The 25115-nt window shown below is 42.2% G+C and overlaps 1 protein-coding gene across 1 annotated transcript; it reads right to left on the bottom strand.

The window, feature by feature from the left end:
• Nucleotides 1-290: 290 nt before the first annotated feature.
• LEMD1 (LEM domain containing 1) lies at nt 291-22789 on the bottom strand (the record flags this gene model as incomplete). The annotated part of the gene is given in 5 exon segments (XM_082858242.1): nt 291-551; nt 11553-11633; nt 18557-18630; nt 22016-22138; nt 22708-22789. Coding segments are annotated over 5 exon segments (621 nt in total).
• Between the last annotated feature and the right edge of the window lie 2326 nt (nt 22790-25115).

The following is a 25115-nucleotide window of genomic DNA, read 5'->3' on the forward strand; positions in this document are numbered from 1 at the left end:
TTTCCTTTCTAGAGGTCTGCACAAACATGAAAGTACCTTTAATGGTAGCCAACCTGACTCGGGGAATTTCCTACTATCAAGCCCTTTGACACAAGTGCCTTGTTCTCTCCCTCATTGCTTCTACCTGTCTGAGCCTGGCTACAGATCCTTGAGAGCAACACAGTGCAAGGGAAGACTACCTGGCTATGGGGCTGGGCCCACCCCGTTAAGAGTAGCCTCTCTTCTTTCCTGAAGCAAGAGGGCTTGGAGCAGTTCTCAGGCATGCGCTCATCACTCTGCTTCTAAAGCACTTAACCAAAGAGTGGCTTCCCTCCCACAGTTATGTAGACAAATATCACAGTGATGAAGATGCCAAACACAGCAAGTTTCAAGCCTGCTGGAAACGTTTCTATGTTCCTGCTCCCAGCGCTCCTGTTCACTATGCAGCAGGCGTTCTCTCTGATGTTATTCCATGCTTTGAATCTGACGTTTGATGCTCTCGCAGCACAACTGTGAAAACAGTAGTGGCTCTTAGGATTGTGTACAACTGCTACTTGAGCACCCCTTAAAATCTGTGGGCCTTTGGGCCCAAGGGAGTAACCACAGTGGGGCTTTAGGGAAGAGTGCCACTCATTTAAAACCTGTGCTAATTTCAATGAGTAATGTTAACAGGGTATCACCAGGATGTGAGATCTCTAAAATCCCACAGAGCATTTATTTATCACCTACTGTGTAACGTCTTTCAATGCTGGTGCAAGGCCACCTTAGGGACTTACAGATCCCCTGGTCCCCAGTGGGGATGGGTACAAGCTGATGGGGGGCATCAGTTCACTGGCCCTCTTCCTTCTCTCTCCACAGGTATAAGCACTGCCTTTCAGGGTGGAGATGGGAACTTTTTTTTTTAAATTTTTTTTAATTTATTTATTTTTATTTTTGGCTGTGCTGGGTCTTCGTTTCTATGCGAGGGCTTTCTCTAGTTGCGGCGAGCGGGGGCCACTCTTCATCGCGGTGCGCGGGCCTTTCACTGTCGCGGTCTCTCTTGTTGCGGGGCACAGGCTCCAGACGTGCAGGCTCAGTAGTTGTGGCTCACGGGCCCAGTTGCTCTGCGGCATGTGGGATCTTCCCAGACCAGGGCTCGAACCCGTGTCCCCTGCATTGGCAGGCAGATTCTCAACCACTGCGCCACCAGGGAAGCCCGGAACTATTTTTGAAATCTGTTTATTTTGCATTTAAAAGGGCAAGGGGGTACTTTCTGATCTGCTAGTCAAATCCTGGAAATCGGCCCAAGTTTATTCAGAAGTAAGGGAACTTTCCAGAAGGCTTTACTCTCTGACCCATAAAATGTCCTGTCTACTTGCTCTTTTGTTTTTTCTTCTCTTTTCCCTTTACCACAAATAGGAATAAATGTCTCTAAATGACTACAAATCAAGAAACTTGGGATGGTCTCAGCTCACCGTGATTTATGGCATCCTCCTCAGCCTCTCTGGCCTGTTTGCTTATCTCTAAACATGGGTGGTGAACTGGACAGTAAGTAAGGCCCCTTCGGCTTCGAAATTGTGAGATATCACCAATCTTTCTTCTTTCTCAACACGTTCTTTACAGACTCAAACCCTTCACAGAAATCTGAATAATGAATTTTGTTCCCAGAGTTACATAAGACAATAATATCTCCTCATATGTTAAGAAAAGCATTACCTTCTTCCCTCAGAACGCTTAGAATCCAGGCAGAAGCCTCCTAGGGATTTTGGTTTACTGGTGGGAGCCTTGGGTCTCTAATGAATCAAAAAAAAAAAAAAAAATATATATATATATATATATATATATATCAAGAAGAATTTATTGTTTCCAATGTCTTGTACAAAGAATCTTTTTTTTTCTAGAAAAAGTCATATACTCTGAGAACTGATAAGTTTTTGGTATATCAGGTTGTTTAGTACTTCAGAGCACAGACTGTCACTTTGCCTTCTTTTATTCAGTAATTAGTAAAAACATCCAAGTTCCGCAGAGTAATATTTTACCTCAGTGATTCACACACAATAGACATGCCAGTGACGAAGGTCACATGATGCCAGCAGCATTCTGTTCTTAAATAACTCTTTCTTTTGCTCTCTTATTTGTACTTTTTTATTGCTTGGAACTTATTTTATGAGCCTGCACCATTCTTATATAAAGAATAAAGTTATTTTAAAAACAAGTTGGCCAAAAAAAACAAAAAACAAGCTGGCGATGAACGAGGACTAGAAAATAATTTAAGAAAGTGAAAATGTTCTGTACGAGGGGTAGAAGGAGAGACAGTCGTGGCTTTTTTCTTTTTTCCTTTTCCCCCAAATTTCTTTCATGATGGTATTTTTTTCAGTAAAGTGAAAAGGTATAGCTCTTTAGGCCTTTGTTTCCTCCCTGTGAAATACAGTTGCAAAGATTAAATGATTTAATATATGCAAAGTGATGAAAACATCTCCTGGCACATAGTAAGCATTCAATAAACATTAGTCATAATGATTGTAATAATGATAATTGTTATTAATTTCATGTTGCTGTTTCTCCTCATATGTCTGGTTTTCCTTGACAGTCCATTCATATTTAAGATTCAGACCTTATCATCCTCGAATGTCTGCAGTGTCCAGGGTGACCCCTAAGAATGTAAAGATGTGGTATCAGATGATGTTGCTGACTGCTGTTTATCAAGTTCCAGGTCCCATTTCCCATGAATTCACTGAGCCTCCTAGACCACCCTGCCCCCATCTGGTAGGCACTCTCATTGCTCCATTTTGAAGATGATGTTTGAGGCACAGAAAGGTTAAGTAACTTGTCTAAGGTCATACAGTATTATCAATGGAACTCTACACTAGACTCCTCTCCACCCTTCAGTTTCTAAAAATAATTTCCCTCCTACAAGAAGTCTTCTTTATTACTCTATCCACTCAGATCACTCATCTGGTCTATATTTCTTTGGCACTCATATACATGTTCTGTACCTGACTTTATTGACCTGAAGTTTTATTTATTCATTCAACAAACATTTGTACCGTGCTGCTGAGTACCAGTCCCCACGCTGGCAGTGAGGATTTCTGAAGGGACCACCACACCATCCCTGTCCTAAACAGCTGACCATTGAGCATGGGGATTTTGTTAAGTATTCTGCACTGACTTCCTTCTCCCCAATCAGACCATCTGTTGGATCTCACAGAGCTGTTTTCTATTTCTCTTTTTCCCCCTGTTTGATTGAAGTAATTGACACACGTCACTGTATAAATTTAAAGTGTACAACATGATGGTTTGATTTTCCATTTCTCTTTAATCAACCCATAATATCTACCACTGGGTGTAGATATTTGCGCCCCTCCCAGGGGCTCAGGACCCCTAAACACAACAGGAGCCTCTGACACCTGCCGTGCTGCCAGAGGCCTCATGATACTGCCAGAGGCTGAGGGCAAAGGAGACAGGCACCAAGAACTCTCAGATATACAGGAGCATGATGGGACTTGCCTCAGACAGGGAAAGGACTGACCGACACTAGCATAGAACAAGAACAGAAGGAAAATCAAAAGGAGACATTTTTTTAATGTAATTTAAAAATATATTTTTATTTATTTATGTTTGGCTGCATTGGGTCTTAGTTGCAGCACGTGGGATCTTTCGTTGCAGTGCGAGGGGTTCTCTCTAGTTGTGGTGTGTGGGCTCCAGAGGGCCTGGGCTCAGTAGTTGCAGCACACGGGCTTAGTTGCCCATTAGCATGTGGGATCTTAGTTCCCTGACCAGGGATTGAACCCACATCCCCTGCGTTGTAAGGCGGATTCTTAACCACTGGACCACCAGGGAAGTCCCAAAAGGAGATGTTCTGACAGCAATATTGAGAAAGACTGACTAGGGTGTGATGGAGGGTAAGACAGGACAGGGGGCACCTGGGCATTCATGTGAGTCACAGAGTTACCAGGAGAAACGAGAGCCCTGGTCTTAGCAAGTGTGTCATCAGGACACCCCAAAAGAGCATGTAACTCTAATGAGTCTGGACAATCACCTCCAGGGTGTGTTGTATCAGCAGGTGTGATGGTCTCAGCCCAAGGTGGGGTAGAGAGGGCATGGCCTGCTCTACAACCATTTACTACCGGTCACCCCTTCCCAGCCTAGGCCAGCAATGATGAGTCAGCTACTGCCTTCACCCCTTCCCCTCTACTCCCTGCCCCACCCTCTTAAAGATGTTCTCAACGGTGGTTTAGTGATACCCGGGCAGGGTCTCTGCAGATGGTGGGAGCTGTGCCAGGCACAAGAGTGCCACATCTGAGGGAGCACTGTTCCCAGCATGGACATCTCTGCACATACACTATATCAATTTCCTGGAAGAAGGAAGCAAAGACTCTTGAGGTAGAAAGACTTTGAAAATTCCCACATGCGTGGGCTGTGGGGATCTGCTCACCAAGAGACACCTCAAATGATTTCCAAGGGTGTCGGAAAAATCCTTTATAAGCACATGCTTTTCTTTAAAGCTTGTAAATTACAGAAAGTCTCAAACATATACAAAAGTAGACAGTAGTAAAATGAACCTCCACGTACCTGTCACATGCAACTTCTTTTTAATTCTCTTAAATTTAAAAATAGATATGTTAAGTAAGGCATTAGGGTAGAAATCTGTTGCAAAATCAAATTATAGGATTTCACAGCTCTTAGGCAATCAGATACTCCCTCCCTCTCTTTCCTCTTGCCATAAGGATGTATAGGTCTTTGATTTCCTCTTCTTCTATAATTTATTGCCCTTACTAACATTGCTAGAGCTCTCCTACAGTATGTAAAAGGTAGACATTTTGATTTTCAAAAAAAGAGTAATTATGGCCTATCAACATGACTCTGCAGCCAATAATAATAATTATAAGGGCTTCCCTGGTGGCGCAGTGGTTAAGAATCCGCCTGCCAATGCAGGGGACACGGGTTCGAGCCCTGGTCTGGGAAGATCCCACATGCCGCGGAGCAAATAAGCCCGTGCGCCACAACTACTGAGCCTGGGCTCTAGAGCCCGCGAGCCACAACTACTGAAGCCCGTGTGCCACAACTACTGAAGCCCATGCGCCTAGAGCCTGTTCTCTGCAACAAGAGAAGCCACCACAATGAGAAGCCTGCGCCCCGCAACAAAGAGTAGCCCCTGCTCACTGCAACTAGAGAAAGCCCGCGTGCAGCAGCGAAGACCCAATGCAGCCAAAAATAAAATAAATGAATAAACAAATAAATTTATATGAAAAATAATTATTATAATGACTATTTAACAGGGAAAAGGTTATCGATTAATGTTAAACACAGTAAACAGTATAAAATTGTATGTACACAGTGATGGCAACTGTGTAAATACATACTGCATATGCACATAAACAAAACCTAGAGAGAAAAAAATTAAATCAGAAAAAATTAAATCAGTTTTTGCGTCAGGTGGCATATTTGTAGCTGACTTATTTTTCATCTTTAAACAATTCCTTTAATGTTGTTGTAATATGATTTTCACTATAAACACCATTTACAATGGCACTAAAAAATATTGGCGTTCATTAAAGCAGTGGCTTAGTGAGAGTAAATGGCACCCATGGGGAAATGGAATTCTTCTGCTCCTTTCTCCCCATGCTCAGAGCTAGATTCTGCAAACATAGCTGTTTTTTTTGTTTTTGTTTTTGTTTTTTTGCGGTACGCGGGCCTCTCACTGTTGTGGCCTCTCCCATTGCGGAGCACAGGCTCCGGACGCGCAGGCCCAGCGGCTATGGCTCATGGGCCCAACCTCTCCGCGGCACGTGGGATCCTCCCGGACCGGGGCACGAACCCGCGTCCCCTGCATCGGCAGGTGGACTCTCAACCACTGCGCCACCAGGGAAGCCCTCCAACCTGAATTTTTTATGGAACTTGATAAACATTCTAAAATTTATGTGGAAGAACAAAGGGACAAGTAAAATAAAGACACCATTTAAAAACAACGACAAGGTGGGGGAAGGGGTGCTACGGGAATTAAGACATTCTGCTCTCAGCACAGGCTAGATGAATTAATCAGAGACCCTATTGTATTAATCATAGTTTTTATTTTCTGTATTTTATGCTTTGACATCTTGGGACCTTGCTAATCCTTGAGAGACTGCCTCTCAAAGGGCTAGCTAGGGCCTCCCTGGTGGCGCAGTGGTTGAGAGTCCGCCTGCCGATGCAGGGGACGCGGGTTCGTGCCCCGGTCCGGGAGGATCCCACGTGCCGCGGAGTGGTTGGGCCCATGAGCCATGACTGCTGAGCCTGCGCGTCCGGAGCCTGTGCTCCCCAACGGGAGAGGCCACAACAGTGAGAGGCCCGTGTACTGCAAAAAAAAAAAAAAAAAAAGGGCTAGCTAATTCCTAGAGATAGTAAAGCAAGCCTTTCATATGCAAACCAAACAATCCAAAACGCATACCCCAAACACCTTCCTACCTAACTCTCACACACCAAGCCATTATTTCTCCTAGTTGGCCAGATATTGGACAACTAGGGACCACACTTATAGCCCAGAGCCCACTAAAATTATTCAAACTAGCTAATCCTAAAATGTTTGCCTTGCTTGACCCACTCCTTCCTGCAAACATCACACTAAAGGCGTGAGCCCATGCTTTCTTTCACTCCTACCTCCTGCCTGACCCTGATACTTCCCCATGTGGCCCTGCATGGCATGATGTGCGGGTTCCTCTTGGGAGCTGTAGGTAATAAACTCTTCTTTCAAAGGCAGTTGTCTCCATGTCTATCACCTTACCATACTTGATTTAAACAAATCCTAGGTACGTATTAAAACACCCATGTATGTATAGAAATTTGATATATGACAAGAGTTAACACTGCAGATAAGAAGAGAAAGGACAGACTGCTCAAAAATGGTTTTGGGAACAAGATGGCTTAGATGTGCTTCTCCCAGTTTCTTTTGCTAAGTACAGCCAAAAACCTGGATGTTATATACAAAGCAAACATAAAAAGACTCTGAAAGATGGAGAGAAGCAGATGGGCTAGGGACCTTGGGACCCGAGGGATGACATGTGGTGAGTGCTCTGAGCTTTCTTTTTACCTCACAAATCCTGGACTGGGTGCTGGAGAAGCCGTAACCTGGAAACATCAATGGGTTCAGACAAAAAAGCCCCCCAAAAAGCCAAAGGACAAAGAAAGGGAAAAGGAGCGGCCTAGCAAGACAGAAAACTTTTTGACAGTAACTGCTCTACTTCAGCCAAATGGCACACTCCACCCCCAACATAAAGGCACATGGGAAGCTTGGATTTCCACTTCCATGTGTCAGAAGCCCCCTCCCCAGCTGGGTGGTGTCAGTGGAGGCCGCGTGGGAGCCCCTGCAGCAGCCCAGCAATGATAAGGCACACATACACACACCAGGGCATCAGTGGAGGCCCAGTGGGGGAACTGGACTTCTACCCCCACGTGAGAGCAAAGAGTTGGTACCCCTCTTCCCCACCAGTGTGGAGTATGAGGAGGTCAGCTAAAGCAAAAGATTTAAGTAAGATCTGGAGTCTCATAACTCAAGTGAGAAAAAACAATAACAGATGCCAACACCACGATGACAAAAATATTAAAATCATCTGACCAGGATTTTAGAGCAACCACCATAAAATGATTCAAGGAGCAATATGAGACATGTTTGAAACAAAGGAAAAGTATTAATTCTCTGCAGATAGTACAATATATACAGAAAAACCAAATGTAAATGTTAGAATTGAAAAAAATTCAACAACCAAAACAAAAAATTTATTTAGATGGGTTTGACAGCAGAATGTAGAAAACAGAGGAAAGAATCAATGTCCTTGGAGATAGACGTATATAAATCATCCAAACCAAACAAGAGAGAGAAAATAGACTAAAACCAAAACAAAAACAGAGTCTCAGAGTCTTAAGGGATTAGAAGATCTAATGTATGTAATCAGAGTTCCTAAAGCAGACGAAGATGGTCAGGCTGAAGAAGGTATTTGGAGGGCTTCCCTGGTGGCGCAGTGGTTGAGAGTCCGCCTGCCGATGCAGGGGACACGGGTTCGTGCCCTGGTCCGGGAAGATCCCACATGCCGCGGAGCGGCTGTGCCCGTGAGCCATGGCCGCTGAGCCTGCGCGTCCGGAGCCTGGGATCCGCAACGGGAGAGGCCACAATAGTGAGAGGCCCGTGTACCGCAAAAAAAAAACCCAAACAAACAACAACAACAACAAAAGATATTTGGAGAAATAATGGCTGACAACGTTCCAAATTTGGCAAAAAGCAGTAATCTACAGATTCAAGAAGCTGAATGAATTCCAAACAGGATAAACCTAAAGAAATCTATGCCAAGACTTGTCATAGACAAACTTCTGAAAACTTTTGTGATCTCAAAGGACATCATCAAGAAAGGCAACATACAGAATGGGAAAAAAAATATTGCTAAATCATATAGCTGATAACAGTCTAGTATTCAGAATATATAAAGAACTCTTACAAGTCAACAACAAAAAGACAAGCTAACTTGTTAAAATATAGGCATATGGCTTGAATAAACGTTTCTGCAAAGAAGATACACAAAAGGGGAATAAGCACATGAAAAGATGTTCAATATCATTAATCATTAAGGAAATGCAAAGCAAAACCACAATGAGATACTACTTTACACCCACCAGGCTGACTTTTAAAAAAAAGTTGGAGTGGAATAAGAAGTGTTGGCAAGGATATGAGAAATTAGAATCCTCATATATAGGTAGTAGGAATGTAAAATGCTGTAGCCACTGTGGAAAACAACTAGCCATTACTAAAAAAGTTAAACATAGAATTACCATAAGACCTAGCAATTCCACTCCTAAGTATATATCCAAAAGAACTGAAAACACGTACTCAAATATTTGTATGTGAATATTCAAGGTAGCACTATTCCCAATATCCAAGAGGTGGAAAGAATCCACATGTCCATCAATGAATGAATGAATAGCAAATTGTGGTATATCCATACAATGAACTGTTAGTCATAAAAAGATACAGATACATGCTGCAACATGGATGAACCTTGAAAACCTTAAGCTAAGTGAAAGAAGTCAGTCATAAAACATCACATACTGAATGATTCCATTCAAATGAAAAATCCAAAAGTAAATTGACTGAAATAGAAAGTAGATTAATAGTTGCCAGAAGGGAATTGGGGAATAACTGCTTAATGGGTACTGAGTTTTATTTTGGGGTGATGAAAATGTTTTGAAACTAGATAGAGGTAGTAGTTTCACAGCATTATGAATGTCCTAAATGCCGCTAAAGTGTTCGTTTTAAAATAGTCAATTTTATGTTATGTGAATTTAATCTCAATTAAATTTTTTTCTGATTCCTGTCATTGTACTGTGAAGGTCCTTATGTCTTTAGTCTAAGGAAATACATACTAAAGTTTTGGGGAGGGAGTAAAAGGTCATGATGTCTACAATTTAGTTTGAGAAAAAAATAATAGATAAAATTACAAAAAAAATGTGGTAAAAAGTTAAGACTTGGTAAACCTAGGTTAAGGCCACACAGGAACATTTTGTTGGAATCTTTCTGTAAGTTTGAAATCATTTTTTTAAATTACATTAAAAAAAAAAAAAGACACCAAGGGGGAGTTCCCTGGTTGCCTAGTGGTTAGGATTCTGGGCTCTCAATGCAAAAAAAAAAAAAAGTCACCAAGAAAAGAGTGAAAAGATAAGCCCACTGGTGAGGGTTGTTAGTAATGGGAGAGACTCTGCATGTGTGGGGGGCAGGGGTTATATGGGAAATCTCTGTACCTTCCTCTCCATTTTGCTATGAACCTAAGACTACTGCAAAAAATTCTTTTTCTCAAAAAAAAAAAAAAATCCCAAGCTACTAGAAGATATGTTCTATACTTAATGACTAACAAAGGATTAGTATCCAAAATATATAGAGCTCTTATAAATTAACAAGAAAAGGGTAAACAATAGAAAAATGGGCAAGAGAAATGAACAGGCATTTCACAGATGAGAAAACACAAATGACCAACAAACATGTGAAAAGATGCTCAACTTATTAATAATAAGAAAAATACAAATTTTAATCATAATGAACTACCGTCCTCCAACCACTACATTGACAAAAATGAAATCTGGCAATACTAAATTTTGAAGAAGATTTAGAACAATGGAGCTCTTAATGTATTGCTGGTAGGAACATAAAATGCTGCAGCTTCTTTTCAGAGCAATTTAGCATGCTATGTTAAGTTGAAGAGAGATATATCCTTTGATTCTACTACTAGTGGAGCAGTTCCACTCCTAGATCATTCATTCAATCAAAAGAAGATTTCTTGTACATTTACACAATGGATCATTTGTCACAATGTTTGTAGCAGCATTGCTTGTATTAGAAAAACTTGGAAATGATCCAGATGTCCAATAAATAAAGAATGGATAGATATATTTTCATAATAAGTATATAGCAATAAAAATGAATGAACTAGAGCTACAAATATGGGATGAAGCTCACAACATAATACTGAATGATAAAGGAAAGTTACAGAAGAATACTTACATTACATTATAATTTAAATAAAGTCCCAAATCATGAGAAACTAATGTCTGTGGATACTGTAAAGAAAAGGGAAAGAATGAAAACTAGAAAATTGAGATCAGTGGTTACCTTGGGGGAAAGGAAGGAAGGGAATATGATCAGGGAGGGATACATTGGGATCTTCAACTGAATTAGCAATGATTTTTTTTAAATCTCTGGAGTGGGACTCTACTCATTCTGTGATTCTTTATAAATTTTTGGATGCGTAAGATATGTTATAATAAAATGTCAAAAAAAGTTTTTCAGGTTTGAGATTTTTTTTGGTCCACTTGGGAGAATTCCAGGTACCCATATGCATATGTGTCAGCCCATTTTAACTCTCATTATTTCTGTAGCATGGTTTAATGTGTGAATGGAAGAGTCACCAACGAGTGCCTCGCAAGGACTTTCTTTGCAAAGCAATCATCAGAAAGAAAGTCTTTGCTTCCATGGGTGAACAGATGTTCTGGAGTCCTTCTGCGATATAAAAAAAAGGGACACTGGGGGGAGCTGTTTCACTACTCAGGTGCCTGGTTGTTTTTCCGCCCCTCTGGCAGCTTGATATACTGGAAAGGGCAATAGAATGGAAACTGGGAGACTGGAATTCGATTCCAATTTTTCTTCTAACTCTCTGTGCTTTGGGCAAGTCATATGCCCTCTCTGCTTGTTTCCTCATCTATAAGATGAACCATATAGCCTCCTCCAAGAAGGCTTTCAGATAGTAAATTCCATAATCAATAATTATCTATAGTAAATCATGGCTGGACCCATGAATTGCGACGAATAGTGCCTGGTGCTCACAAAGCCCTAACAAGTCCCAAGAGATTAAAATAACTCAGGGGTCCTCATGTGAGAGGTACAACAGGAAATTCCTCTCCCTAAAATGGATACATGTGTCTATACTCATAATGCAAATTATAAATTAGCTAAAGTCAGTAATGGTTATATTAGATGAAAGGGAAAGGAAAGCTGTGTTTCCTAAACAAATTAATATTTTTCCTACAGAAAAAGACCACCACTGCTCATAATTCAGTTTTATGAAAATAAATAAGTTTACCTTTATTATCATCTTAGAATCATTGTAATCAGAATTTGGTTTCACTATCTCTTCCTGCTGCTCTTGTATTTCAAAGCTGGGTTCTACTACACAGAAAGAATCAGCATGTAATCAATAAGATAAAGGTATATTGATCATTAGGCATATTTAAGCATATCTACCAGGAGGTCAGTATTTTTACAAGAAGAATGTTAAATTACATTCCTTGTAAGGATGGCATTTAGCTCCCATTAGCACATGTCATAGGTAAGAACAAAGGGCTTATTAAGTAGTTATAGAATATGTAATTTACTCTTCACTTTGATCCAACTGTAATATATAACTACTGTTGGGAATAAAGATGCTTTTCAATTAATTAAGAAACTATTGTAGAGATGTTTAACCTGATCAGGTCTCCTAAAATCTTGACATGCAACTCAAACCACACATTTAATGGTAGTCTTAATGGTAGTATATTCCCTTGGTACATTGGGCCTTCTGATTGCAGCACTTGAGGTAGGCCCTGCACATGATAATTATAGGCCTACAAGGTATATTATCAGCAACAATAGCAACTGAGACACAGAGAGTAAAAATCCTATTAAAGTCCTGGCACAAATACAATGAAACAGACCTCAGAACTGGAAATGAAAAAGAGACATGAAGCTTTCTTTCTCTTCCTTTTCCTTCCCTGGAATGTCAGTGTGTCCTGCACTGGAAGTGTGGCAGAGGGGACATGGACTCAGAGTGTCAGCATGCCTGCAGGACAATGAAATGGGGTAGGGAGCTATGGATATGGAGGGGACTTTGGGGCGCCTGGTGGTTGAAGAACAAGAGCAGTAGGGGAGGGGACCGCATGGAGGCTTTAGTGTGCGCTTTGTCCAAGGAGGACAGTAAGGGGAGGGCCACATAGAGGTGCTGGCATGTCCAGGGGTCAAGGAAGTGATGATGGGGACCATGCAGAGGAGAAGCAGGCTACTATGATTGTGAGATTGGTTACACTGAGAAAATTAGAAAATTGAGCAAAAATGTAAACATATTGAGGCTAATGGAAGGCAGGTTTCTCACTGTCAGAGAAGTGACTTACAAACACAGAAAGGGGAAAGGTTAGAAAGAACACTGCAACGCTGGATTGTAATTGGAGGTCAATATGGACTCATGGTTTAAAAATACATAGAGAGAGAGATATAAAAATAGTGATAGATGCATATGTGTATGTGTACATATACACAAACATTTATTTTCTAGCTCTGTCCACTGAGAGGGCCTAGAAGCAACAACTCTCCAGCAACCAGGAGCTCACTGAAGGCCTAGATCTTGGTTTCTGAATTGATATCCTGCAGTAAAAGGAACCAGCGTTCCTGCGGCAGAAAAAGCCCAAGATGGGTCTGAAACATCTTGTTGGGCCAGAAATTAAGGAAATGCTCAAGGAATGATGAGGACACGTCAAAAGGACACAGTATCCATCTTTTTTTTTTTTTTTTTTTTTTTTTTTGCCGCATGGCATGTGGCATCTTAGTTCCCTGACCAGGGATTGAACCCACTCCCCCTTCAGTGGAAGCGTGGAGTCTTCACCACTGGACTGCCAGGGCTCCCACTAGCCAAATCTGGGACAAATAAGCATTAGGATAAATAATCATATCAACAGATACAACCACTGAAATGAAGAGTCAACGAACTCATACTAGTATGAATGAATGAATGAATGAACAGACATATGAACAAACCAACCAACCAATCAACCAACAAATAAATAAATAAATGAGGGTGAAGGGAAAGTCTTCCTCACAATAGAATACCAACTAATAAACTTAGAAGAAATAATAGAAATAGAAACTTCCAATGGGCCATCATGATGATGGAAGTTGAATTAGGCAGTCACTTATGGGTACTGGGCTAATGGATAAGGTTTGATGAGGTGTCATTTCAGAATATCTCCCCACAAAATACTGTTCCGTTCCAAAGGGGAAAATGATGACTTTATGGAGGAATCTGAGAGACACCAACTTTTCCAGGTGATTAAGGCTGGCATTACCAGCAGTGAAACAGAATGAGAAGAGCACAGCATCATTTCTGAGGAATTCCTGCCTGGATGCATGGCCTCTATGAATAGTCAAAAGAAAAATCAGAAAAATCACCTGCAGAATGAAGGGCCTATGCTCTTTAAAACAGTCAAGGGCATTTGACAGGGAAAGACTGAGGCACTGTTGTTCCAGACTGAAGGAGGCTGAAAAGACCTGACAATTAAAGGCAACACATGTTCCTGGATTGGCCTTGGACCAGAAAGCGAAAGATATTATTGGAACAGTTGATGAAATCTGAATGGGGTCTGAATATCGGATGTTAGCATTGAATCAATGTAAATTTCATTATTTGGAGTGTTATACGGTGGTTATGTGGGAAAGTATCCTTTGGGGGTAGCAGAATACATGCTGGAAGGCTGAGGGGCTTCATGTCTACAGTTTGCTCTCAGTGGTTCAGAAAGACATAATGGTAGGGTACCTGCATGCGTGCACACACACACAAACACACACACACTAGGGACCTACTGTATAGCACAGGGAACTATACTCAATATTTTGTAATAACCTATAAGGGAAAAGAAGCTGAAAAAGAATATATATATATATATATATATGTATAACTGAATCACTGTGCTGTACACCTGAAACTAACACAACATTGTAAATCAACTGTAGTCCAATAAAAAAAAAAGTGTGGTAAAAGGTAACAATTAGATTATCTGGGATATGGGAATTCTATGTACTATTCTGGCAACTTTCCCTAAGTTTGAACTTATCTCAAAATAAATTGTTCAAAAAAGTGTTTAAAGGGGCACAGGATGGATTTAAACCTAAGATTGAGAAGAAGGAATCCTATATACTGGGAGGGCACATATGACTTTTTTTAAATGCTTGGTCTGCCTCATTCAACACACGGCGCCCACAGAGAACAATCTTTAGTTACATCTGTATATTTAACTATATAAACATATTTGTAGGCACCTGTAAATCACATTCTATGGCACTTGGGAGTTCAGTACTAAAGATTCAGTTTCCATTATATTATTTTTCACTAATTATATTGCTTTGTATTGCAGATAATTAAAGATCATGCTTTTTATATAATAATAATATTAATGATAGAATAATACTTATTGCACTTATACAACTCTTATTATATGTCATCACTACTCTATTTTACATATTTCTACTGAATCCTCACAACACTCTAGGAAGTTGAGACTATTATTATCCGTATTTATAGATGACGAAACTAAGACACAGAGAGGCCAAGTGTCTTGTCAAAGTTAGTGGCAGAACTGGGATTTGAACCCAGGCAGTCAGACTCTAGAGTCCATATTTTTGGTACACATATTCTTTGTTTCCAGAGCTCTATTTAAATTTCTTCAGGACAGAAACTACAGCTCCTTTGGCTCCTATTTTCTTCCTGAAGAAGGTCTAGCACAACGCCCTGTACACAATAAATTGTTGTTAACTCACAGGCTGAGATCCAGGAGTGGAAGCTCTGCTACAACCATTCCCTGGATGGTCATCAATTTGTGATGACCTAAGCATCGTCTCTCAAGAGAATACAACAAGGTATGTCCAGGAGATGCCACAGACTAGGAAGTCAGAAAGCGAGCTCTTCAACATCAGTGTAGGGTAAAGTTTCCTTTCAGTTTGGCCAACAGGGACTGAGTAACTCCCTCTCCCCCCATATGTTGAATTAAACATAGAGGATTCAGACATAGGTTTTTACCCTCAAAAGTTTACAGCCTAGAGCAAAAGCTCCTGGGCCGAGGGTGGAAGTAGGGGTTGATTGAAAAGGCAGATTCCTAGAACCAGACCCACAGAATCCATTTTGAGAAACTCCTAGTGGAATGTAGTATAGGACAGGTGGCAAGATGAGAAGAAGGCATTCCAGGATGGGAGAACAGAATGAACAGAGGTTCTGGCAGGAAACAGCATGCTCTGTCTGGGAGAGAATAAGGAAACACCCAGATGGGGCCAGGAGCACACACCTGCCCGGGTCAGCTGCCCTCTGGGTATTGCCTGCATCAGTCCCCCACAACCAGCATGCACGTCCAAACACTTCACCCTTTGGAACCACTCCGAAACCCGGGGTGACAATATGCCCTGTTTTGCCAGGACAGTACTGCTTTACTTCTGTTATTCCAGAGTCCCTTCTGGCTAGTCTCCCCTTTCATTCTCAAAAGTATCCTGTTTGGGATGATAAATTATATGGTCCCTACTGCCCCCAAACCCTATTTTCTTTCCTCTTTAGGGGAAGGGGACTTAGAGCCTGAGTTATACACATTGGCTTAACTCCCTCCTCCATCAGTGGAAACATAAGCTGTGTTTAGAGTCTATCTGATGAAAAAAAAAAAACAATTAAAAAAAATAATGACCTGGCTTTCCGGTGGTCTTAATCACCAAATCAAATGGGCCATATATGTGACTTGATAAAACACACAGAATATGAAAAAGTGTCCACAAGTCGACATAATCCAAATCTCAAAGTGGTTTGTATTCCACTAGAAACCTACTAAAATGAGAGGAAAATGTGTGTTCATTGGTGTTTCAAAGAAATGCAAATACTACCTTTGCAGGTACTTAGAGGACTGTTAGGTACAGACCACTGCTTTTAAGTAATTAAGGTCTATGGTGTTCGACAAGTGTCTCAATAAACACATGTTCTACCACCTTTTACATGGAAATTTAAGTGCTTATTTACATTTACTTTCAGATTTAAAGTTGAACAGATGTCTTGGGGCCCTTCTGAGAATCAAAATGGCTTATGTAAATCCTTCAGATCAAAACATTTTACGCCATCACAAACTTTCTATTAAATTCTATTGCCAATTCAAAATATTGATGTGGTTTTATTTCGGGCTTATGTAAAGCAAAGACTGAAGGGCACTGGTCCCACCTGATGCATTTTTAAATACTCAGGCTGCTGTTTCTCCTGTAAATGTCTTTGCAGGAACTATACAAAAGGGTTTTCTGTGGAAACAAGGTTTAATGAACGGAAAGGATTCCTTTAATGAGCCATTTAGAAGATTTTTAAAAACCTTTTAGAAAATTTATAAGATATCTGAATTCCTTCATCTAATTTGAATTATGTTTAAACGGGAAGTTAAAGCTAGAGCGTACTGCAGGAGTGTTTACTTGGGGGCTCCTTCTCATTTGGTATTTAAACTCAGCAGGTAGTTTAAATACTAGATCACATTTGTAAAGTTAACCTATTTGTCACTAGAGTGTTTGATGAGGTGAGCTTTGGGATCCTACTATGTGCAAGAGCCCGTGACAGCCAATGAAGGGAATAAAAGGCAACTGTAAAGGGATGCACAGGATTGGCCTTTGAGACGTTCCTTAAATGATCACAATATTTTAACAGGAAGAAAAATGGGGAGGGGGTGGGAAAATGAAAGGAATTCCAGGCATAAAGAACAGTTGAGGCAAAGGCACGTGGGAAGAAAGTGTGAGAGATGCAGAAACAAGTAATTATGGTTTGGATCCGACGATGAGGGAGATAAAGTTACAGGAGACATTGGTGTCTCCTCATGGTGCATAGTAAGTTTGCCTCTTGTTGTAAAGTCTCCAGGCAAATTAATAATGTGATTCAATCTCTGCTAATAGATTTGGACCTGAATTGGGAAAAGTTGGAGGAAGAGGCCAGTTAGGAGGATTTTGCAATTGTTAAAAAAAAAAATTTGTTTTTAAGTAGCTGAATGCAAGCTAAAATAGCAGCAGTGGGAAGAGAAGGGGGGATAATTTTTTAAAAACTCGTAATTCTAATCCATGGAACTTGGCAATTGTTTATACCTAAGGGGCTGAGGGGAGGCTTTGAGCCTGGACAGTGGGAAGGCAGTAAAGCCATCAGGATAAACAGAGGCCACAAATGCAGGTTGGGGTGAGTGAAAATGAGCTTGATCCTGGATACCCTGAATGTGAGGTGCTAGAATATAACCACAGGGGGAAGTATAAATACATATATCTAATCTTTGAAATGTTCATGATGACAAACATTTGTTGGGTGAATGCGGGAAGGAGGGAAAGCAGGAGGGGAAGAGGAGGAGAAGGAAGGAGTTCTCCAGGACAGAAAGCAACTGGATATGCAGGCCTAAGCCTAGGAGGGGTGTCCTGTGTGGAGGTTCTATGTGGAGTCACGACATAGAGGCGGGAAGTGAGGAGACAGCAAGGGAAACGATGCAGAGCGGAAGGAAAGAGGGCTGAAGACAGACCTCAGGCACAAGCTTCTTTAGGGGCCAAAAGACAAAGACTCAGCACAGAACAGGAAGAGGGTAGAACCAAGAGAGCACAGAGCTGCCCAAATCGAAGAAAGCAGGTGTCTCTAAATAAGGAGGGACAGTGGTCAGAAGACTGAGAAAGGCTCCCTGGAGTTGATGACCTGGAGTTCATTATGTGAGCTAATGATGCGCCAGGTCCAGGGCGAAGAGCGTTCCCGGCCTTTCCCTTCCCAGCCACCCTGTAAGCGGGCGCTGCTATTAAGCGCTGCACTAGGGGAGGCTTAGATCTGTTAAGGTCGCACAACTAGCAAGTGGAAGGGCAGGGTCTCTAAGCCAGCTGGGCTTACCCAAACCTGTTACTCTCACACACCTGGTCTTGTGCTTCAATGACTGCAGTGTCCGGGGGAGAGAGAGAGAGAGAGAGAGAGAGACGGGAACAGGAACTCACAGTTATTCCATGCTCACTGTGGGTCTATACGAGACCACGGGTGGCAAAAGGAGAGAGAGGGGACAACAGCTGGAGGGGAGAGAGGGTGGCTATCTCAGGGTGAGGAGATGGCGCAGGAGGACACTGTGACTCTGGGTCCTATGCTAGAACGTGGAAATAGTTTCAGAAAACAGAAATCTTCATTAAAATGAGCTGTTTTAAACCAGGATTTTACCATTGTAACGGAATGTAGTGACTCTCTATTTCCCTTCTTAATACACATGAAAAGTGCTATTTTCTATATTTAATATATGTGTAAAAGTATTCATGCATTAGAATTGTACATACTTTTTTGGGTCCCTTGTTTTTTTCTGATGAGAATATGATATTTCCTTTCGAAATGATAGTGGCATTAAGCTCTGGATCACGGGAAACAAAAGGAAAATAGGCCATGAGAACATACGAGCTAGCAAAGGGAATACGCACCAATGGTAGGAGTGAATTCTCTTAACTGTAGGGCAAAGATTTTTGTGAGGGGAAGAAAATTCACTTTGCCTTTCTGAGGGAAAAGAGCATTTCTGCAGTGGCCTTTGTGGAACACACAGGCCTTCCCCTGGGGGCACAGGGAGGGCTCCTACCCGGGAGGCTGTCACATTTGTGCGCCTCCGCGAGAAATACATTGCAGAGCGTGAGCTGGCTGCTCATCTGGGAGCGTTTTTAGTCTAGTCATTGCCCCTTCAAAGCAGCTGTAAGCCTCATGCATCCCTGACTGTCAAGATAGGGAAGGAGGATTTCTTCTGTATCCCAAGAAGCATGCAGGGGAGGGCAGGCCAAACCTGTGCAAAAAGGCTTTAAAATCAGGGGAACCACCAGGAGCAGAGAAGGTTGTTAATCAACCCTCGGCTTCAGTCTGTGAAGAAGCATTTTGATAAACTTGGAGCAGTTGTGTGCTGTTGGACATTCAGCAGAGGTTTTAATGCAGGGGATTTTATTAATTTATTTTTATTTTTTGCTGCATTGGGTCCTCTTTGCTGCGCACAGGCTTTCTCCAGTTGTGGTGAGCAGGGGCCACTGTTCCTTGCGGTGCACAGGCCTCTCATTGCGGTGGCTTCTCCTGAAGCGTGGGCTTCAGTTATTGTGGCACGCGTGCTCGGTAGTTGTGGCATGTGGGCTCTGGAGCGCAGGCTCAGCAGTTGTGGCGCATGGGCCTAGCTGCTCCGTGGCATGTGGGATCCTCCCGGACCAGGGCTCGAACCCATGTCTCCTGCATTGGCAGGCAGATTCCCAACCACTGCGCCACCAGAGAAGCCCTAATGCAGGGGATTTTAAATGAGGTCTCCATGTCACAGATATTTGGGAAGTTTGAAAAGAGGTGAGATCATTAACGCTATGTCCACCTAGTGACAAAACAATGAGTGAAAATGAGAAAAATCGAATCCACCCATTGTTTGGATGACCTAATGCTCAGCCTCAGGTCTGGAACTGCCCTGCCTCTCCACCACAACCCCACCCCAGGCCTGGATGTCTCTGTGAAATGCCCAAGGCTGAATTCCACAAGATCCCATGAGTTCCATGACAACCCCTCCATTCTAAAGGCACTAGGGTCTTACTGAGGGTCCTCAGCGGGCAGATTCAAACATCCAATTCAGACCTGACCTTGAGAAGCAGGTTTTCTGTTTGTATTAACCACCGGCCATTGACGTTGCAGAATAGCATTACAAGAGTAGGACTGAACCAGAGCTTCCCCTCTGACCTGACTGCCCGCAGTTGGCTAGCATCAGGTAGACTGTCTAAAGCAAACCGAAGGACCAGCTTTCTCCTAGCCCTCGCATAAATGCACCTCTTCGGAGGGCTACATGCTGGGAACTGGGATGGCTTGAGACCACAACAGCTTGCTTGTGCAGGTCTGACCTGCAGTCCTGGGCAGTCGTGAGCAGTGAGTGTACAAGCCTTCCTCTCTGGAATCTTCTAGTCTGACACTGCTTTTCATCAGAGGGCTGGTCTAGTCCCCTCAGCTCGTATCTTTGGCAGGGAACAGAGGCAGCCCCAGGTCTGGGTCAAGACTTTGAAGGCATCCCACATCCAGAAAGGGTCTGGGGTCGTCACTTGCCTTGAGGTACCCCCATGCTAACTGTTCTGCTCAGGGGCCAGTGGGGTCTGTCCCCAAACTCTGCTGCCATTTCCAAATGAGGCCATGCCAGAATCTCGGGGAAAGCTCTCAGTGCCTGCGCCACCACCAATACCAGGCGTTACAGGGGACTTTTCAGAGGGCCCCAGGCACTTACATTGTTTGTTGAGCTCTTAATTTGAACTATATGAAACTGCCATTTTTTGTCCAGACATGGACAAAAATGTCATCTGTTCATCCTCATAATAGAAATTATGAGAAAAGTGTAGAGTATGTGGTTGAAAGAGCACAATTATGACAGCCAGACCCGGGTTCAAATCTCAGTTTTGTCACAGTATATTCAATATATGCGAATTCCTGCTGTGTGCCTAGTACTGTTCTAGGACCTGGACACGTGATGGTAATGAAGACAGATGGGCCTCACTCTTCATGGCACATTCTAATGGAAGCTTATCTTTGGGGGCTACTTCCTAGCTATATGATGTTGGGCCAGTCACCTGGCCTGTCTGAACTTCACCTAAGTATTGTGAAGGTTAAATGAGATAATGCCTGTTAGGCCAGAAATGCACTGATGGCCTTCAGTAAGTGATAGTTTCTGTTATTTTACTGTGGCTCACATAGGACTCCTAATAAATATTTATTGGATGAAAGAGCCTCGGAATGCATTGTGGGAATCTTCAAGCCCACCCCTAAGAGCCCAAACTGGACACCCCTGCAGGAGAACGGTGCACCTGGGGCAGGGGCCACTTAAAGGGAAACCCACGGATCCCAGAGTTCACCACTCCCGCCCTCCCTGGGACCTGGAAGAGACCAGCTGTGGTCAGCCCAGATTAAATCAGGAAGGCAGTAGGCACAGGAGGAGTTTGGGGAGGTGCAACCTAGTTCATATTTCTTTTTTTTTTAATTTTTTAAAAAATTTATTTATATTTTATTTTTGGCTGTGTTGGGTCTTTGTTGCTGTGTGCGAGCTTTCTCTAGTTGCGGCGAGCGGGGGCTGCACTTCGTTGCGGTGCGCGGGCTACTCAGTGCAGTGGCTTCTCTTGTTGCAGAGCATGGGCTTTAGGCGCGCAGCAGGCTTCAGTAGTTGTGGTACGTGGGCTCAGTAGTTGTGGCTCACGGGCTCTAGAGCGCAGACTCATTAGTTGTGGCGCACAGGCTTAGTTGCTCCATGGCATGTGGGATCTTCCCGGACCAGGGCTCGAACCGGTGTCACCTGCATTGGCAGGCGGATTCTTAACCACTGCGCCACCAGGGAAGTCCCTAGTTCATATTTCTTAATGGATGTGCGATTGTTTAATCTGAAGAAAATAATTGTCAAATTTATTGATTGAGGCAAAGCAGAGGTTGAGACCTCAAAAGAGACCTGGAAATCACCTGTAGGAACTTCCGGTTTTAGAAATCAAACACAGAGTTGGCTCTGTTTAGTAAGAGAACGTGCAGAATGACCAGTCCTTCCCCTGACAGTCTACCCTACTGAGGCACTGGCATGAATGTAGACATGGAGTTAACAGATTCCTTTTGCAGCCCAAGGGCCTATTTTCCAGGCTCTGTGTGCAAAGAGCCCGTAGGGATATTTCACAGGTCACCCTGCCTACCATTTAAAGCTGCACAGATCATGCCGGACAAGGTATGAGTAAGCGCACAGCTGCTATCTACAGTACAGCTTCTGATGGTACCTTCACTGTCATCACAGTCCTGAGCTCTGTCCAGTTCTCTGGGTCCGTTCATCTCGGGTGATGCACAGGGAGTTGAGACCAACAATTGCACTAACTTCTTTTCCTTCACTTTTCTGGTGGAAGCTGAGGAGGAACGTGGAGAGCAGTTAAGTTGCTCTGTTTGTGTATGTGATCTCACTGGATTCAAAATATTTCACAGTTCAGGTCCTTATTCTTGTATCTTACATTATTGGCTAATTATGGCTTTTACAATAAGGTAGACCCCACAACTACTCAACTCACTCCTTTCCTTCCACCATCACTTAAGGTGGGGCCTCTGTGGATTGGTCACGGAGTCAGGCATTGGGTACATTGGGGAACAAGACAGACGAAGTTGTACATCCTATGTGCGGGAAATATGGACAGTAAGTACATAAACAGTTAACACAGTGCACATGCTAGAAATGCATAAAGAGCCCAGGGTGATATAATCAAGAGTAACTGGTGTTTCACTACTGTAAAAAAAAACAATCCTTCCTCTTTGGCACCAAATTTACTAATCTGTGAGTAAGAGCTGGGTTTTAAATTTTTTTCCTATTTCTATTTTAATGGTTTTTATTGCATAGGTTCCTTCCACTGTAAATAATTCTCAATCTTTGGAGGTAGCTTATAGGTAATCATTGAGTAGTCTCTAATACTTGCTGCATACATACATAGTATTGGGCCAGGTGAAAATCCAAACTTGTCAAGTTCGTTCTGTAATTCATCGTCACTCAGACACTTCACATCCACCATGGTGATAAAAGTTTGGTCTCTTTTCTGACAGTGGAATCCTTGAAATAACAAAACATTAAGTTCCTTAAGACAGACTTACAAATGAGAACTAAAACTTGACCGGTCCACAGAAGTGTTTACGACCCCAGCTCCCCAATCTTGGAAGCACACAAGCAGTAAAGCAAAAATCACCACTTTCTGCCATTTTTCTGTCATAAATCTCTTCTGGATTTAGTGGCCTCAATGAAAATCTTTGGATGGGTGTCACTTTCCCCAGCGTCTTTGGGGTTCAATTATTTCTAACTTTTCTACTCAACTAATGGAAGAAAAATCTTCTGCACGAAATGAACAAATATTTCCATTACTGCTTAGGAACTCTAAGTTAAGACCCAAGCTCTGGGAAGAAGTTAATTAAACATGAAAGAACTGAGAGAGATTTTTCAGTGAGTTAAATAAAAGTTATTTATCCCTGCCCTCCTTTTGATGAGAGCACAGAGAGTACAGAGCATTCAGTTATTGCAAACAGTAGTCTTTTCACACTTGTAATTTAACTCTGAACATAATGAGATGGTAGTTTTTAATTAACCACCAGCAGACTTTGTAATTGCTGAATTGGCATTTGAAAAAAGTCAGCTCTTCATTCTCTGGCACACAAATTGATTTATATAGATTTAGGCAAGTCTTGATATGGCTTTCCAAATCTGCACAGCCTCAAGTTCAATCAGTTTTATTCCGTTGATCCCTTTATCCCCTAAAAGTGACCCCTCCACCTACTTAACAAGATCCTAAAAAGACAGACGCATTTGTCCAACCTTTTAACAAACCTTTTAATTCAGGAGTTTATTTATTGTACCTCGTTTCTATTACGTTTCCAGTCTTTTAATCTTGCAGTGAAAATGACTGCAAGACAACTACTCAGCATAGGAGGATCTGGACCAATTTTAAGTGCTGACTTTGCCTTTATTGGTGGTCAGTCAATGTCCGATTAGGAAGAACATTGTATACAAGCTGGGAAAAGCTGCGAATTGTCGTGTATAACAGGGTTGTTCAAGAACACCTAGCTTACCAGTTCTCCACCTTAAAGCTATACTTTGACCAGAGTCACATTCTGGCACACAGTAGGTTCTTAGTAAATGTAAGTTTCCTTCTTTCCTAGGTGTTTGGGAAGCTGAACTGACACTTTCAGGCCACTAGTAAACAACCTAATGTTATGAAGGAAAAGGACACTGCACCTCAGACTTTTTTTTAACTGGAAGCTAGCTTAGGCAGATCCTGTGACACTTGTTCCCAAGAACAGCTGTCTGTTGTTTCACCACCTTCCCAAAAATAACCTCCAAAAGAGCCCTCATCAGTTTCAAGTGACACTAGACGATTGCTTAAAGGGAACACACATATGGAAGAACAATATTCACATGGCATCCAACTGAATGATTAATCCACTTACCCATTTACATGGTTGTCTAAAGTCTATGAAGTTGGGTTGATTACTAAAACTGTGTGAGTTTCACCCAAGGGTTTCCACTAGCAACCAATCCCTTTTTGCCTGTTAGGTATTATGGTAATCATAATACTGACAGTGTGACATCAGAAGCCCCATGGCAACAGACTGATGTGAAAGTCAGATGACTCATTTAACCTGAGTTCAAACAGAAGGAGGCACTGGTCGACTTCACAGGCAGACTGCCATGGTAAAATGTCAAGAGACACAGAGAAGTTATCATTATGCACAGGGAGTAAGAAGGAGCTGCTACCAGACCAAATGGTGCCAAGAAACTGGGAAGATAAAGGAGAAATCAAACAGACTCAAGTGACTAGGCCGTTATCAAAAGACTTACAGTAGTAGTTGGGTAATTTGGCCATATTACTCTAGGGGACAAAAGAAAGTGGCAGAAACCCGTATTGACTTGTTAAGGAACTGCTCATGTAGGAATAAGAATCAGTATAGACTATAGATAAATAATAATATGGCACAGAATTTTGATGGCTTTGGCCTTTTCAAAGCACTCTCATATCTTCTCATTTCATCCTCTGCACACTCCTGTAAGACCCCCAGCACAGATATTATTATCCATATTGTTTCTGTTATTGCTGCTTTATTTTGTTTAAGGAAATTCCCTCAGACAATTAGCTTGGGTATTTCAAAAAAGACTGCTAAGACTTTAAAAACAATTATGCAAGACAATATAACTTTGTGAAAACACAATGCTTTCATTAAATACCAGAGATAGGAGGAAATCACTGGAAGGGGTGAAGGGGACAGTGGAGCCAGCCTGGCTAGAGTCAAATCCCAGCTCTGTCTCTTACCGCTGGGTGACATTGGGTGGGGTAAGTTACTAACCTCACTGTG

The sequence above is a fragment of the Leucopleurus acutus genome (genome assembly GCF_964270905.1).
Source record: "Leucopleurus acutus genome assembly, chromosome: 2".
Lineage (NCBI taxonomy): Eukaryota > Metazoa > Chordata > Mammalia > Artiodactyla > Delphinidae > Leucopleurus > Leucopleurus acutus.